Source organism: Lepidochelys kempii, chromosome 5 (genome assembly GCF_965140285.1).
Source record: "Lepidochelys kempii isolate rLepKem1 chromosome 5, rLepKem1.hap1, whole genome shotgun sequence".
Taxonomy (NCBI): domain Eukaryota; kingdom Metazoa; phylum Chordata; order Testudines; family Cheloniidae; genus Lepidochelys; species Lepidochelys kempii.
The window spans coordinates 19,228,699-19,244,294 of record NC_136384.1 but is presented as its reverse complement, the minus strand read 5'-3'; the positions used below and the strand labels follow the sequence as shown (position 1 = coordinate 19,244,294).

General features: G+C 41.4%; 1 protein-coding gene across 5 annotated transcripts in view; it reads right to left on the bottom strand.

The window, feature by feature from the left end:
• RAB27B (RAB27B, member RAS oncogene family) overlaps positions 1-15,596 on the bottom strand; it is a 225,188-nt gene that overhangs the window by 8,502 nt on the left and 201,090 nt on the right. For all 5 annotated transcript variants that reach the window (XM_073343577.2, XM_073343576.2, XM_073343573.2 and 2 more), the window contains 4 exons: positions 10,589-10,760; positions 8,778-8,863; positions 6,642-6,745; positions 4,361-4,484 (listed from right to left, as the gene is read on the bottom strand). In XM_073343577.2, coding sequence (XP_073199678.1) covers positions 4,361-4,484; positions 6,642-6,745; positions 8,778-8,863; positions 10,589-10,741 — 467 coding nt within the window. In that variant the 5' untranslated portion in view covers positions 10,742-10,760. The remainder of the gene's footprint in view (positions 1-4,360; positions 4,485-6,641; positions 6,746-8,777; positions 8,864-10,588; positions 10,761-15,596) is intronic.

Genomic DNA, 15,596 nt, shown 5'->3' with positions numbered 1-15,596 from the left:
ACAGAGAGAGGCCCCAGAGCCAAACTCTTGATCCAAAACACCCCTGAACAAATTTTCTTGGTGGGGGATAGGGAATTTCGGAATTGGAATCGGGCTGTCCTTCATTGCATTAAGCGGGCTGAACAAAATCCCAGCTCTTTAAACGTAGAGGGTTAGGGGAATGGGTATTAAAATCAAGGTAAGTTTTGCATCTTGAACCAACTGCCAGTTTTAACTAACTTGGAGGTTCTGGCTTCAAACCAGAATGGCAGCATTTGCCCAGACTACAGCTGGGAGAAACAGGCCTTCATAACAGTTTACAGAGTAACAGCCGTGTTAGTCTGTATTGGCAAAAAGAACAGGAGGACTTGTGGCATCTTAGAGACTAACCAATTTATTTGAGCATGAGCTTTCGTGAGCTACAGCTCACTTCATCGGATGCATCTACAGAGCTGTAGCTCACGAAAGCTCACGCTCAAATAAATTGGTGAGTCTCTAAGGTGCCACAAGTCCTCCTGTTCTTTTTGCATAACAGTTTAGTTTTTCCAAGGTTCTGTAAGGAGGAGCTGCAGTGCCTGTTCAGAGAGAGGGAACAGGAAGCAGAGATGTATTAACAATCATGGTTGTTTAGTGTATCCAGGAGCATTTCCAGTTAAATTTCTATAGTCACTCCCCCTCACTATTTGGTAACATGGACTTGCAGATACTTCAGCTTGGAAGGATTTCAGACGTTTATGCACAGGCAGTCCATTTTAGGTCGCCAGAAATTTCCCGGGTGGAAAGTAAAGACTGTCTGCATCTACAGTAACTCTCAAGGAACATGGAAAATGCCATATCGGTCTAGACCGGTGGTCTATCTTCAATAGAAGCATTTATCAGAATGCTTCAGGTAAAAGGTGCAATAACTATCTACTAGACAGTTATGGAGAAGCCTACCCATAGTGGGATAGGATTAATTTTTTCCTGTGGGGAGCAGAAGGGTTTTAAAATTTCTATTTGACGGTTTTGTTTTGGGATACTATTTAATGTAGCTGTGGACAGTATGATCTTTGCTTCTGATCTCCTGTGTCAGTGAGTTCCACAGGTTGATTCCGGCTTTACAGATTTTAAAATTGTTGCCTTTTGATTTTAATGGAAAGCATAATGAGAACAAGTAAGGAGGAGTGGTCATAAGGGTTTTTAAAATATATGTACCCTGTTATCCAATCTTTTCAGAGAGGAGTTTGGACTCTTCATAGGGAAGTTTTCCCATGTTTCTGATCATTGTTGTCATCTACTTCACAGATCCCTCTATTTCTTCTGAATTCTTTTTGAGACAAATGACCAGAATTGAACCCAGCACTCTGGGGCGGGGCCAGTGGTGAGCAGGAGCTGGTTCACTGGAACTGATTGTTAAAGTTAGAAGCCCTTTTAGAACTGGTTGTCCCGTGAGGACTTCTAACTTTAACAACCGGCCAAAAGTGGTGCCTTAGGCGCCGACTCCATGGGTGCTCTGGGGCTGGAGCACCCATGGGGAAAATTTGGTGGATGCAGAGCACCCACCGGCAGCTCCCTGCCCCTACCCATGCCCAGCCCCCGCTCACCTCCACTCCGCCTCCTCCCCTGAATCATAGAATCATAGAATATCAGGGTTGGAAGGGACCCCAGAAGGTCATCTAGTCCAACCCCCTGCTCAAAGCAGGACCAATTCCCAGTTAAATCATCCCAGCCAGGGCTTTGTCAAGCCTGACCTTAAAAACCTCTAAGGAAGGAGATTCTACCACCTCCAATGCGCCGCCCCACTCTGCTTCTCCACCCCCTGGTTTCCCCACGAATCAGCTGTTCGCAGGGGAAGCCTGGGAGGGCTGAGAAGCACGTGGCAGCTTCGCGCTCAGGCCCAGGGAGGCAGAGGTGAGCTGGGGGGGGGGGCGAGGAGGGCCGCCCATGCCACAGCAGGTAACCGGGAGGGGGGGGGGGGAGAGGGGGAAGCGCACAGGGGAACTGCTCCCCACCCCAGCTCACCTCCACCTCCCTGGGCCTGACCGTGAAGCCGCTGCTTGCTTCTCAGCCCTCCCACGCGAAAGGCTGATTTGTGGGGAAACGGGGGGGGAGGGGGGGGGGAGAAGCAGAGCGGGGTGGCACGTTCAGTGGAGGAGGTGGAGGTGAGGTGGGGCCAGGCACGGGGCGAGGAGCTGCCAAGCACCCACAAAAAATTCCCTGTGGTGCTTAAGGCACCACTTTCGATGTGATCAGTGGGGGGAGCAGCCGCTCCCCCTCCCCAAGCTACTATTGCGCGCCTAGGAGCCAGAGGGATCTGCCGGATGCTTCCTGGGAACTGCCCCACCTCGCCCCCTGGCAGGTCCCTCTGGCTCTTAGGGGTGGGGTGGGCACCCGCTACGGTGGCCCACGAGACCATCCTGCCCGGTTCTGGGGCCAGTCAGGGGACAGGGGTGGATGGGGCAGGAGTCCCAGGGGGTGGGGGTGGGCCACGACCCCCTCATGGGGTGAGGAGGGAACCGGTTGTTAAGATTTTGGCAGCTCACTGGGTGGGGCACACGACTAGTCTATGTAACAGCAGTATATTTTCAGTATTGCTTTCATTTCCCTCTCTATGCATTCTAATATTGTGCATCAGCTGTCAAACAGCAACCGCAAGCAGCAGTTCCCATTGAGCGGTCTCCCCTGATTACCGGGTCACTTTTGAGTGGAGTTGTTACATTCCATTTGGAGAGCAGCAGTATGTACGAGCAGCTCAAATGATCCCTTTCAATGTGACTGAACTTGCATTTCATCACACTGATAATTCAGTGACACCTCCCTATGATGGAATATTGAGTTACACGACTCTTCACATTTTGCTATAATTAAAGTATACTATTTACTCTTACTCCATTTTCTGTCCGAGATCCAGGATTGTCACAAGTAACAAACTGTCACTCTGACCACTTAGTTTCCTTAATTACCTTTGCGGGATTTTTTTTCAAAATACCTTTGACAAAAGTGTCAGGGCAACTGGTTCTCCATGGTTTTGTAGACAAGCATGGAATCCTTAGAGATGAGGCATAGTATAATGCAATTTTCCTTTACCAGGCCATCCTGTTCTAGGGGTTTTACAACTCAACTGCTTTTGATGAGAATTTCAGCCAGTTTACCTGATCGTGAAGTGAGCAATACTGATCTAAAATATGAACAATGCTTTTACAAAAAAAACCCCAAGATAGGTACAACATTTGCTACTCCCCAGTTCTTTGAATTAGTGGCTATTTCAAAGAGATTGTCTATTTACGTGCACAGCTTAGCTTCTTCATTCTTAAATCTCAACCTGGAATTCAGAAGAATGCCCTCTAGTTCTGTTGCTTTTTCTAACAAGCAAAAAGATCAGTTTGCTCCACTGCCTCCTCTTTTGACCCCTCAAATCTTTGTTAATATCTCATTGATCCCCCCAAATACTCCTATGCAAGTTGATGCAGCCCTTTCACTTCTCTGCAGTGTCCTTACTCAATTGACTAAGGACAATTCTTAGACTTTCTACTTCTGATGTATCAAAATAAGAATTTGTCTGATTACTTGTTGTAGTCCCTCAGCTTGCCTCATCTGGTTTTTTTTTTGGCTCAAATTCTCTGTGAATAGCCACATTAAGCCCTAGTGAATCAAATCATGGAAAAAAGGATGCTTTTTGTTTTTTATTAATGAGACACACTCAGTGCTATTTTCTGAGTTTAGCAGGCAGTTCAAACAATGTAAGAGTTAGTTTTATTAAATGTTCATACTATGAATCCCCAAAATTCTAACCAAATTTTCAGTAATTAGAAGAGGGCATTTCTTGTATTAAGCATTGCTCATTTAAAAAAAAAAAAATGCAGGGCATGATCATGCAAAATATGACAGTTCAGAATTGTCCAATAGAAAAGGAGCTGAGGACATCAGTGTGTTACACTCTCCACTTGTAAGATCCTGGGGTCACTAGGTGCAATCATGACAGCTAGAGCGTATTACCAGTCTCTTTAGCCATGCAGCCCTTCTCACAATGAGTTTTAGGGCGTATGCTTTAGACATTTTTTGTCCTAGTTCTTAGGGCTAACCAGATGAATTAGAATGTAGCTCTGTAGTAATTATATTTTGCTTAAGCATCAATATGCTGTAACACCATCTTCTACGGTGTTATCTAGCTTGTCAAACTTTGAAACATGTGGACCACTAATTTCAAAGTGTAACAGGGTGGGCAGCGCTGTAGAAGATTTTGCACATCAGACTAATTTCTATAGCATATCAACATCTGTAAATCTAACCAATCTAACTGGTTTCCCAAATTTCAAAGCTGCATGGTGGCAATTTAGGTTTTAAAAACATTACACTGATGTAGAGATCAGCTGAAGTGATTTTCCAATCACAATTTACTTACCCATATTTATCTGCAAGGTCTCTTGCTTGTCTCTCATTGACTTCCCTCTGATCTGATAAGTCAGCCTTGTTACCAAGTAATACTATATCGGGATTCTCACAATACGCATTGGCTTGCAGTTGACCTAAAAAAACAAACCTAGAGTAAAAAAGTATTGAAATGCCACTATGGCTCAAGATTTAAAAAAGAATTCTTGTATCATATGGATATTTTAGAATACATTGGCTCATTAAAGTAAATTTTCTACAGAGGAAAATGGAACAGATGTGATTAGGAATTTATTTCCAGTGAACTATTCATTTCACCTCCGTACAGCCTAGAAAGAGGAGAATCAAATGCAAAGATGTATTCTACATAAAGTACTTCATAAGTAAGTATTACTTTATAAGTAATAGACATCAGTACATTTTGGTTAGGTTTTCTCTAGTACAGACATTTTCCTAGTCAAAGAAACCCATTAGGAGAATCACAGAAACAAAGATCATTCCAAACGCTTTTCACAAGCAGTTATTTAGAAATTTGAGGCCAAATCTTCAGTTGGGATAAAAGTATGTAGATCCACTGGTTTCCCTGGAGATAGATAAATATTTTTGTTCACACTCACACTCTCTAAGTAATTTCCTTACACTTATCTTTTCTTACCTCAAAAATTGGGGTAAGAAAAGATGAACAGCTGCAGTATAATTGAATATGTGGAAGAAATTTAGAGGAGCAGTGTGGCAAAGGAACCACTGAAGCAGATAGAGTCCAATGCATTAATTTTTCAGTAGCCAAATAGTGGACTGAAGTGGGAGTATGGCTATTGTTATATTTGTATTCCCATATTGCCTTTCACGGTGTTCTTGTACACACAGGCCAGAATACTCCCAACTAGCACGCAGAAGTTAGTTTGCTAACAAATGGCAAATTTGAGTTATACAGAACCTGAAATTAAGTCTGGTCATCTTTTGCATGTTGTTTTTTCCTCCAGTATAATAGCTTAACCAGTACTGGACAAGAATACACACACCCCACCCCTTTTAAACATTTTTATTTTAAATAAGGATGATCCATGCTCTCTAGCAATTTTGTTTTAACCCTTGCTTCAGGTTACTTCACATATTTCTGCATCAGATATTCCTGCCTTGCAAAACAAAACAAAAACACCCCCAACAAAAATACCACACACTATAAATCCCTCAGTTTCTTCTCAACTCTTCATTTTTTTAAATACGTTGGGTCCAAATCCTGGTCCTGCTCAAGTCAGTGGGCAACAGGCACAAGAGGCAAGAAGTAACCATATTTTTCAAAATGTAGAATTATTTAAAAGTGGCATGTTTCTTGTTAAGATTCAGAGTAAGTATGGTCAGTTGTTAGGAGTTATGACTGCACTGCACTAACACTGCTTTTCAGAAGCCTTGAAGCTCAACAGTAATAAAACCTCCTAGATAGGCAGGAAAGGATTATCCTATTTTAGGGATAGGAACAATGAGGCACAAAAGTTCAGTGACATGACCATGGTCACAAGTAAATCAGTACCAGAACTAGGAGTAGAAGTGTGAACTCCTTTAGTGTCACCTCACCCAACTGTATTCTAGACAGCATACAATGCTGCCTCTTGGATGTTTCTAGAACTAGGATTTCTTAATAGGTTAAACCAAATGCAAAGCAAGAAGCTATTGAAATATACCTAAAATACACATTTCTCATTTTTGTTTGGTAGGCTGTGTTTAAAATCTGATGAAACATCTAACCAAACCTTAGGCACTGTATCGTATTAAAGACCAATAAACATCCTTTATACAAATAAAAAATACATGTAGAAAAAAATCAGGACAATACCACACAGCCCAAACAGTGATAATACAAAATGTAACAGTCCATAACATCATACTAAGCACATATATGGTATGATTAATTTTATTTTACAAGTCCCAAAAACTGACCACCACAAATTCGTCTCAACCTCCAACCCATCCCAGAAAAGGCCAGAGGAACAGATATGCTTTGCAGAATGCTCTGAAGGTTAACAAGTTTGTGTAAATTTTCCAGAGCTGGGTCTTCAGACCCCACCTACTCAAGCCATAGGTTTATGGCCACTTGAAAAATACTGGACCATGCTTTGAAATTAACATCACATAAATGAAGACCTTCAATATACAGTAACCTAAAAAAAAACAAACAAAAAAAAAACAAAAAACACAACACACACACACACAAAAAAAAAAAAAAACACACCACCCCCAAACACAAAAACAAGCTGCTAGCTATCGGATGCATGCAAGCTGTTTGTTTTACTTACTCATCCAGTTTCTGACATTTAAGAAGCTCTGTTGACTGGTGAGATCAAACATTAATAAAAAGCCCATGGCATCTCTGAAAAATGCTGTGGTGAGACTTCGAAATCTGAAGGAAGGAACAAGCAAGCAGCTCTATTAACACAGACAGATCTCTAAAATCAATAGGTAATGATTTTTAGTGCAGGACTTACGGAGGGGGGTGTGTGTGAAACAAACAAAAAACCAAAAACCACCAACCAACCATCAAAAGGGGAGATACAAAAAAAGCTTTACTGAATCTCTTTTGCAACAGGCAGTTTTAAAAAAAATCCAAACCCAGAGAAGTTGCACAATCAGCCAAGTGTTCTCATAATAGTCAAAAGTCCCTGGCCTTTCTTTTGGCTACATTTATCATAGCTATCAGCAAGCGTGTAATTTACCAGAGGATGCTTAGATGTGTGAGAATGTTACATTGACAATGACCACCCTGCTAGTTCAAATTCTCTATCCTTTGGACTAGTCTAAAAATTAACATATTGCTTGTTTAATCACAATGATACAGATGCACTGAGTTCATCCCTAATCACTGGGACACAAATCGGTTCAGCTGATGAATACAAGAAGAGTATTGTGAGGAAACTTTTCCTTGATGGATAACCACCACCTAATATGGCAGATATGAAAGAAGTATCTGGCCATTTAATCATAGTTTAGAATAAAAACAGTTTACTGGGAAGCTCATCTACAGAGGCCCTGATTTACCTGTAGTTGACAATCTGAGCTCAATGAAACTTGTTTGGTCTTTGTGCATTCAGAGATAACACATTTTGCAGATTTTCCACAAAGCCATGGACCCAGCATCCAAAATATAGCCCCAGTTTGCTGCCACAGGACCACAAGCCAGAGTCTCAAAATAAATTAGGAAACCAAACACATTAAGAAAACAGAAAATGGAATATGGTGCTCTGTCTTATGTACAGGAAGGTTTACCACATCACAAAAGCCACCACATAATCTGGTACATCTGTCAGTAGCAGATGTGGTAGATAAGATATCCCAGGGCACATATATCAAAATTAAAAAACAAACTACTGCTGCAAAAGAGCCACACACTCGTTAGGTTTCCCATGACAAGCTAGCTGCAAGAGTGCTACCATATGATCTCTTTTGTAGAAGTGATCCTGTATAAAAGCATGGCTAAATGTGGTTGTCAAACAGACAATGGAACAGATTCAAACCAGAAAAATGGGTGTGTCTTAATAGAGGCCAATTTTAATATAGCACCACAGTAAGTATGTTTGCTATCTACAAAGATTAAGACGACAAGGTCCCTACCTTGAGGAATTTATAATTTAGACAGACAACACAGACTATGGACACAGGAATAAGTGTTTTAGCTGTGACATTTAGCATGTGTCCAGTTCCTCGTTTGCCAGTCATTTACTTTGTGACCTCTCTTAGGTTCTGTACCCTAGACCTCCCCTATGTGCTTTAGGAGGACTTGAAAGAAAAACATGGAAACATGTTGGTTCAAACCAAAATTAGTCTTTCTAAGTGTAGATGCCACACAAAAAGGTGCCAAAAGGCACAAACAAACAATGTAGTTGCACTTGTTTTCCTCAGGTCTGATTTTGTTCTCCTATCCACTGAATTTTGCTGTAAGCAATTTTCCTTCAGTGCTTTCAGGTTCCCTTTAGAAGTATGATGACAGCTTGTACTCATGGTTTCCCCTTCTCCATTTAATGAGCTGTTTTAGGCTGCCCTTTCCCGCCTCAGTACTGTTTCCTGCTACCTCACTGATTTCCCCTGCCCCCTTTCCTGTCTCTAGGCACAGCCAATATTTAATCATCAAGAGTAGGCCAAGCTATATACTGTGTGCTAACAAATCACCATGAACTTTACTGCTCCTCCAGAGTAGCTAGGGGAGCTTACAAAAGAAGTGAACACAGTATTTCAGTATAATCACAGCAAAGCAGCAACAGTTTAAAATGATCCTTTGGGAACAAGTGGTGGATTTTCATTTGTTGTCAAAACCAAAATCTGAGACAGAAGACCAGTGTTTTTTCTGACTCACCTGAATAGGATACCTGTCTACATTTTAGAAAACATGCATAGGATTCTGATTAACTGGACATGAGATGCCAAACTCCGTGCATTACCTTTCCTGCCCAGCGGTGTCCCAAAGCTGTAGATGAACCTTAAAGGCTTTTCCTGGAGATCCATTTGGTCCTCTGCTATTGTATATCTGACAAACACACAGAGTAGAATCAGCTTATTCTATAGTCAATAAAGAAGTCTTTTGCTTAATTTATGAATGTCTTTCCCATTACTAAAATTTCACCCTTAGCACATAGTGCTGTACTGAAACAAAAACAAATGGAGAATAAGTTGGTTTATTAAATATAGCTTAAACTTGCTACAGAGATTCACATTCACTAATATTCCGCTTCAAAAGGGCCTCTTACAAAACAATATTTCAAAACCAGAAAACCAATACTGTCTTCTGAAGATGAATGGGGTATATTCAATATGGTCATTTAGACCCTGATTCTCCTCACCTCAGGATACAAATGTGTTGAAATCACCTCCTAGATTTCTTTAATATGGCCTGCTGTGCATTAAAGACCTGCTTTTTGCAAATGCTCCATTCTCATTATGGTTAATGCTTCCAAAACACTTTGCAATGCTATGCAAGCACTTTACATACACTAGTGAATTTAGGCACTTCCCTTTGAGTTTGGCAAGTATTAACATCCAAGGTTCAAGAACTAGGAACAGAGCCCACATTTCCTAATTTCCGATCCTGCGATTTATGATGATTGCTATTGTGCTTCAAGCAAGCCAAGAGCATTCTTATCTGAAGACAGAAATTTGTGTGTGCAATAAAAAAAATACTATCCATTTTTGTCAAGGTCTGTGGATATGCACAATAGTTGTGGTCTATAAAAACAGTGGCAATGAATGTTAGTACACACGAAAGGAGTCAGGTTGACAGCACAGAAGATGGTTATCTTCCATTTAATATTAAGGAACAAATGCACCACAGTACAAGCTAGCCCACACTGTTCTACAAGTGTGGAATTGTAGCCTGAAAGGGCCACCTATAGAGGCATGAGGATAGTTCAATCTACAGCCACATTACCAAAGTGAGAGTCAAAGAAGTCAATCTTTTGTGCTATAGACACCTTGGGAGGCAGTATTTAGTTTGGAGTCGGCAACCTTTGGCACGTGGCCCATCAGGAAAGTCTGCTGGTGGGTCACAAGACATTTTGTTTACGTTGACCATCTGCAGGCATGGCCCCCCGCAACTCCCAGTGGCTGCAGTTCACCACTCCCGGCCAATGGGAGCTGCAGGAACATGCTGGCCACCACTTCCCGCAGCTCCCATTGGCTGGGAATGGCGAACCGTGGCCACCAGAAACTGTGGGGGCGGAGGGGAGTCATGCCTCTGGACGGTCAACATAAACAAAAAGCGGATTTCCCTGATGGGTTGCGTGCTGAAGGTTGCTGACCTCTGATCTAGTTGACTGAGCATTGGGAAGGAGCATGAAGACATGGGTTCTACTTCCAGTTCAACCATTTACCTGGCGTGTGATCTTGGGCAAGACACTCGCTGTGCCTCTGTCATGTTATCTCTTCAGGCCGCAAACTAATTTGTGGCGGAGACTGTCTCTGTAATGAGTCTGTACATCAGCTAGCACCGTGGGCCCCGCTGGAGGCCTTTGGTGCTAATGGAATGTAAATACATAATACCCCACTAGGACACCAGGCAGCCATCTGAGGGCAACAACTTCTACCCCACCCCCTTCTATTTTTGACTGGATGCAAGTCAGAAACTAAAGTAGAAAAGGCATTCTCAACACACCTTAAACCTTTCAGTAAGAGGAACTGTATATATTTACGTAAAGCATGTTCTCAACACTATTGGAAACTGGAAGAAGTGAAGACATTGATGACTTGAGAAACTTACCACACGTTTTTCTCGAAAGTCTATTCCTACTGTTGTGATGAATTTTGGGTTGAATTTGTTGTCTGTGTATCTGTAAAGAAATGTTGTCTTCCCAACCCCAGAATCCCCCAGGGCCAGGAGTTTGATCAGATAGTCATAGTCCCCATCAGTCATAGTGCTGATTTTTATGAACCTGAGGAGAGAGGAAGAACTGGTTTTAAAACAAACGGTGATAAACATAAGAACAGCCAGACTGAGTCTGACCAATGGTCCAACTACCCCAGTATCTTATCTCTGACAGTGGCCAATGCCAGATGCTTCAGAGGGAAAAGAACAGAACAAGGCAATTTTGAGTGATCCATCCCCTTTGTCTAGTCCCAGCTTCTAACAGTCAGAAAATTAGGGACTCCCAGAACTTGGGGTTGCATCCCTGACCATCTTGGCTGATAGCCACCGATGGACCTATCCTCTATGAAGTTGTCTAATTCTCTAAAGCCAAAAGTATAACTGGGTTCAACAATGAATTCTTAGTATGCTTAATTTTAAAACAACTTTTGTTCATTTGACTGAATTAAATTGCTATTGTCTGTATTCAAGACTGTCTGCTAAAAATGTTTACATAGGAAGAGAGTAGAGGAAGGAAGGAAGGAAGCCTATAGTTTTAGATTTTAGCCCATGTAACACGAGAACTCAAATATGCTAGTTTGAAAGTTTTAGGGCATGGCCAAGCCTAGTCTAAATTTCAATCTTGTGAATTGGTGGAGGCTCCGACAAAATTTCAATTACACTTTCAAATGCCTCAATAGAGAGTCAGAATTTAAAGGCCAAAAAGGACCACCGCATCATCTGCTCGAACCTCCTATATGTCACAGGCCACCACCCCACACAGCACCCGCACATTAAACCCAATCAACCAAAATTATACCAGCCCACAAGAGACTAAACCAGCAGTTCTCAAACAATGCGTCGGGAGCCCAAAGTGGGTCGCGACCCCATTTTAATGGGGTCACCGGGGTTGGCTTGCTGAGCAGCAAGGCTCAGGTTACAGGCCCCCTGCCTCAGGCTGAAGCCCTTGGGCTTTGGCCCCTCCCCTCCACGCCCCCCCCCCCCCCCCCACACACACACACCCAGGGTGGTGGGGCTCAGGCTCTGGTCCCCCTCTGCACCCGGGGCTGTGTGGTAATTTTTGTCGTCAGAAGGGGGTCGCAGTGCAAGGAAGTCTAAGAACCACTGGACTAGATGATCATGTGCCACAGACACATGAATAGGAGGTACCTTTCTGGTACCCACAGGATAACACCAAAACTCAGGGATACAACCTTCTCGTCAATCCATTATTTTACTGTAAATTAAAAGAAAAAAGGTAATGCAGATGTAGTTGCATGTTCTTTAAAATTCCTCTAATCTGATAGACAATAATAATCCTATTAATTGTTCAACGGATACACCATCTGTACTCAATTTTTACACTGAAGAAGCTACCACCCACTAAGGTTTACATGGTTTAAAAATCACCAATGCTGTAGGAAAGTCACAGATGACACAAACTATAAGTCTTCTTCACATGACTTAGAATATAATTGTTTAGCAGAGGACAACAGAATTGTCTTCTCTTGATGATTTGGTATGTAATAGGCCTTCCAGGCTAAAATCAAAACATTCTGGATTGTTATATTATTCCTACAAATGGCTTTGTAAACTCCTCTGTATTGTACAAGTTGTGTGGCCTGTTCTACAGATGCTTCACGGGAGGGGGTGTGTGTGAGTGAAAATCCATCTTAAAAGTAAATTGGTTTTTAAGCTGTGTTCCAAAATGGGGGGGGGAGGGGGGAGTTTTGTTTTCCAGGTACAAGAAATGTGTATCTTCAAGATCAAAGGAGACAGTCAACAGGGAAAAAAGACTCCATCTCAGAGCTCAACTGCTGTACGTGATCAGACGGCACTATCAGTGCTTGATTTACGTACATTAGGTAGGAGGTGGTCTATTTTGCTACTCCATGGATTTAAGTTGAAGTTTCAGTAAGCAATTGTCCAAAAGGTCACTACTAAATGTAAGAACATGTCTAAAGCCAAGTTTACTCTTTGGCATGGTTATATGGACAGAATGTGTCTGTCATGTAGATTTTAAAGTGGTGTATACTAGAAATGGGTGAAATTTTTAGGATGAAGTTTTTTTTAAACTTAAAAAAAAAAAAAATACAGATTTGGGTAAACCAAAGTATTTCTTGGATTTGTGTTGAATTCACCAAACAGTTTTGGCTGATTAAAAAAAAAAAAAAGGGGGGGGGGGAGATTCCAAAATGGAATGTCATTTTGAAATGAAATATTTTTGACATTTTTGAATTTGGCCAGTATAAAAGCCAAGCAGCACCCTAAAATGACCAAATCAAAATGCAACACCTGAACAGTTTCACTTCATTCAAAATGAATTTTTTCCCCTCAAGTTTTTAAACTTGAGCAGAAAAAAAAAGATTTTGATTTAAAGTGAATCAAATGTTTTTAGGATATTTTTTGGTTCAATCCCTGTGACCGAGTCCCAGGGAGCCTCAATGAGGCTACTCAGTTAGGGTGAACTGCGAAGAATGGGGCAGATATTCACCAGCGTTGGGGATTATTACAATACTTAGATTTGCCAAGCCAGCACACAACGGCTTCTATACCACCTTACTGGTTACCCAGAAGCCACCAACACAGTTCCGTTAAAGTATCCCAGCCTTAGGCCTCCACTCAGACACCCAAGTCAAATGAGGAGGATTACTGAAAAATCTTATTCATTAACCTGGGAGGTTAATGGGATTGGTAGAACTTTTTTATATGATGAATATTTCAGATCTTACCCAAATACACACTTACAGCCAATTCTTATGAACTAAACTAAAATGTATTAAAAAAAGGAGAGAGAGAGAGAGAGAATTGGTTAAAAGTTCAATATACAGACATGAGTACAGTTCTGAGATCATATTCAAAGTAGAGATGGTGAGCTTTGTAGTTGCAAAAATTTTTCAGAATTAGTCCATAGGTTATAGTCCAATGTCCATATCCAGGGTGATCCAGTTAGGACTGGAGATCTCAGTCTTGTGACTTAAGCTTCCCCTGCATGAAGCATCAAGCAGATCTGCGATAAAAAGGATCAGGACCCAAAAGGTTTTTAATACAGTTCCAGGCCTTCTCTTGACAGGTCGGAGTCCTTAGGCGAACAATAGGCAATCACGGAGACTTTGAAGTAGATCCGTTTCCGAAGCACCACTGGTAATTAGCTATATGGATTAACATAACGCAATTGCCTGTTTTTCCACCATTCACAGGTGATTTGCTATACATTTCAAAAGAGCTGAATACTCTGTTTACAGTGCATTTAAAACGTCTTTCTGATCTCTGAATTAACAGAATACAGCACAGACAGGGACTGTTTGATTACACTGTTAACCTCTAACAATATATATGTAAACACACAAAAACAAAAAAATCATCTAACAAGATGTCCCTAAGGGTTGAATCCGGGTCAATTAGCCTGCAAAGCTGCTTAACCCTTTCTGGCCATGCATCACACTTTGTGCAAGATTCATTGCAATTATATAACAGTGGTAGCAACAATGATTTGCAGGGTCATACTCTAATCAAATAACATCACTGTACCCAAACAGAAATATTTCACTCAGCTTGACTCCCTACCTTCCCTCTTCTCCCTCTATGTTCCCCTGCCAAAAAACAAAACAAAAAAATAATGATTAAACCCAGTTCAGTATCAATAAGGTTTTAGTTTAATCGTAGTTGGGAATGGGATGAGGAAGGTCATAGGTTACAATATGTTCAGGTACTTACTCGCTTAGGGTGCGTGTACATCCTGATGCCTCCACGGAGTAGTTTTTTTTTTTTAAATATGGTAAGTTATTCATATATTGAAGGTAAGTAAGAATTTTGCATAGACTCCAAATACGTAATATTAACACAAAACCAACTACCATTTACAACATTAAATTCTGAGCATTTAAATGGTTTCTATGTCTAAAGAGAACAATGGACCAGATCTATGGAAGCAGCATCATCATACACCTCTGCTACAAATATTTAAATCATTAAGTTATAGAGGATAGCACAGATTCATGCAAGAGTGAGAAACACTGAACATGATCTACCAGGCCTGTTTGGCTTGTACTGAGCATATGCTCTTAGAACTAAATAGCTGCAATAGTAACACTTCTGAGAGACTTCCTTTGCCCCACACAACAGCTGTCTAATCTTATTACTTACACAGCAGGGCCTTTGCAGGTTGTCAGTTTATTTGGGGAACTTAAATACAGCTTCAGCAGAGAGGAAAGGATGGTTGCCAAGCCGCATCCATTTGTGACAAGGCATATTTTATTTCACTTCTGTCCCTTCATTATCATCCAAACCAGGACAGGAACTACAGTATGCCAGGAATCATCATCATGAAAAGTAGTACAGTAAAGCTCTTAAGCATTATGTGTACTAGCTTTATACATCTTTAGTTATAGCATTTGAGGTCAATATCAAAAATATTGATGGAGCTGACTGATTCTCCTCTTCTTTTCATAGATTCTATGTCCAGAAGGGACCTCTGTGATTGTCTAGTCCAACTTTCTGTATAACAGGTCATAGAACTTTCCCCAAAACAATTCCTAGAACATCTCTTTCCAAAAAAGATCCAAATCTTGATTTAAGAAATTGCCATGATGGAGAATCCACCCTGATCCTTGGAAAATTGTTCCAAAGGTTAATTTCTTATCCATCAAGGGCAGAAACTGCCCTTTTGCTTTCTTTGCAGTAACTGGAGTTGCTGGCCTGGTTGACCAGAACTTGGAGGTATGTTACTTCATCATACTTCTCCCTGCCACTTTTATTTATTCAGTTACTCCCTCTCCTTATGCTGATGGCGACCTCAATACCAGGAACTCTCCCCCCAAGCAATAGGGAAAGATGCAGCACCTGGTGGCATTGGTTCCCGCCTAAACAATTCAGGTACACACTACAAGGTTGAACATCTTTCTGTACTGATGGATAACCACAG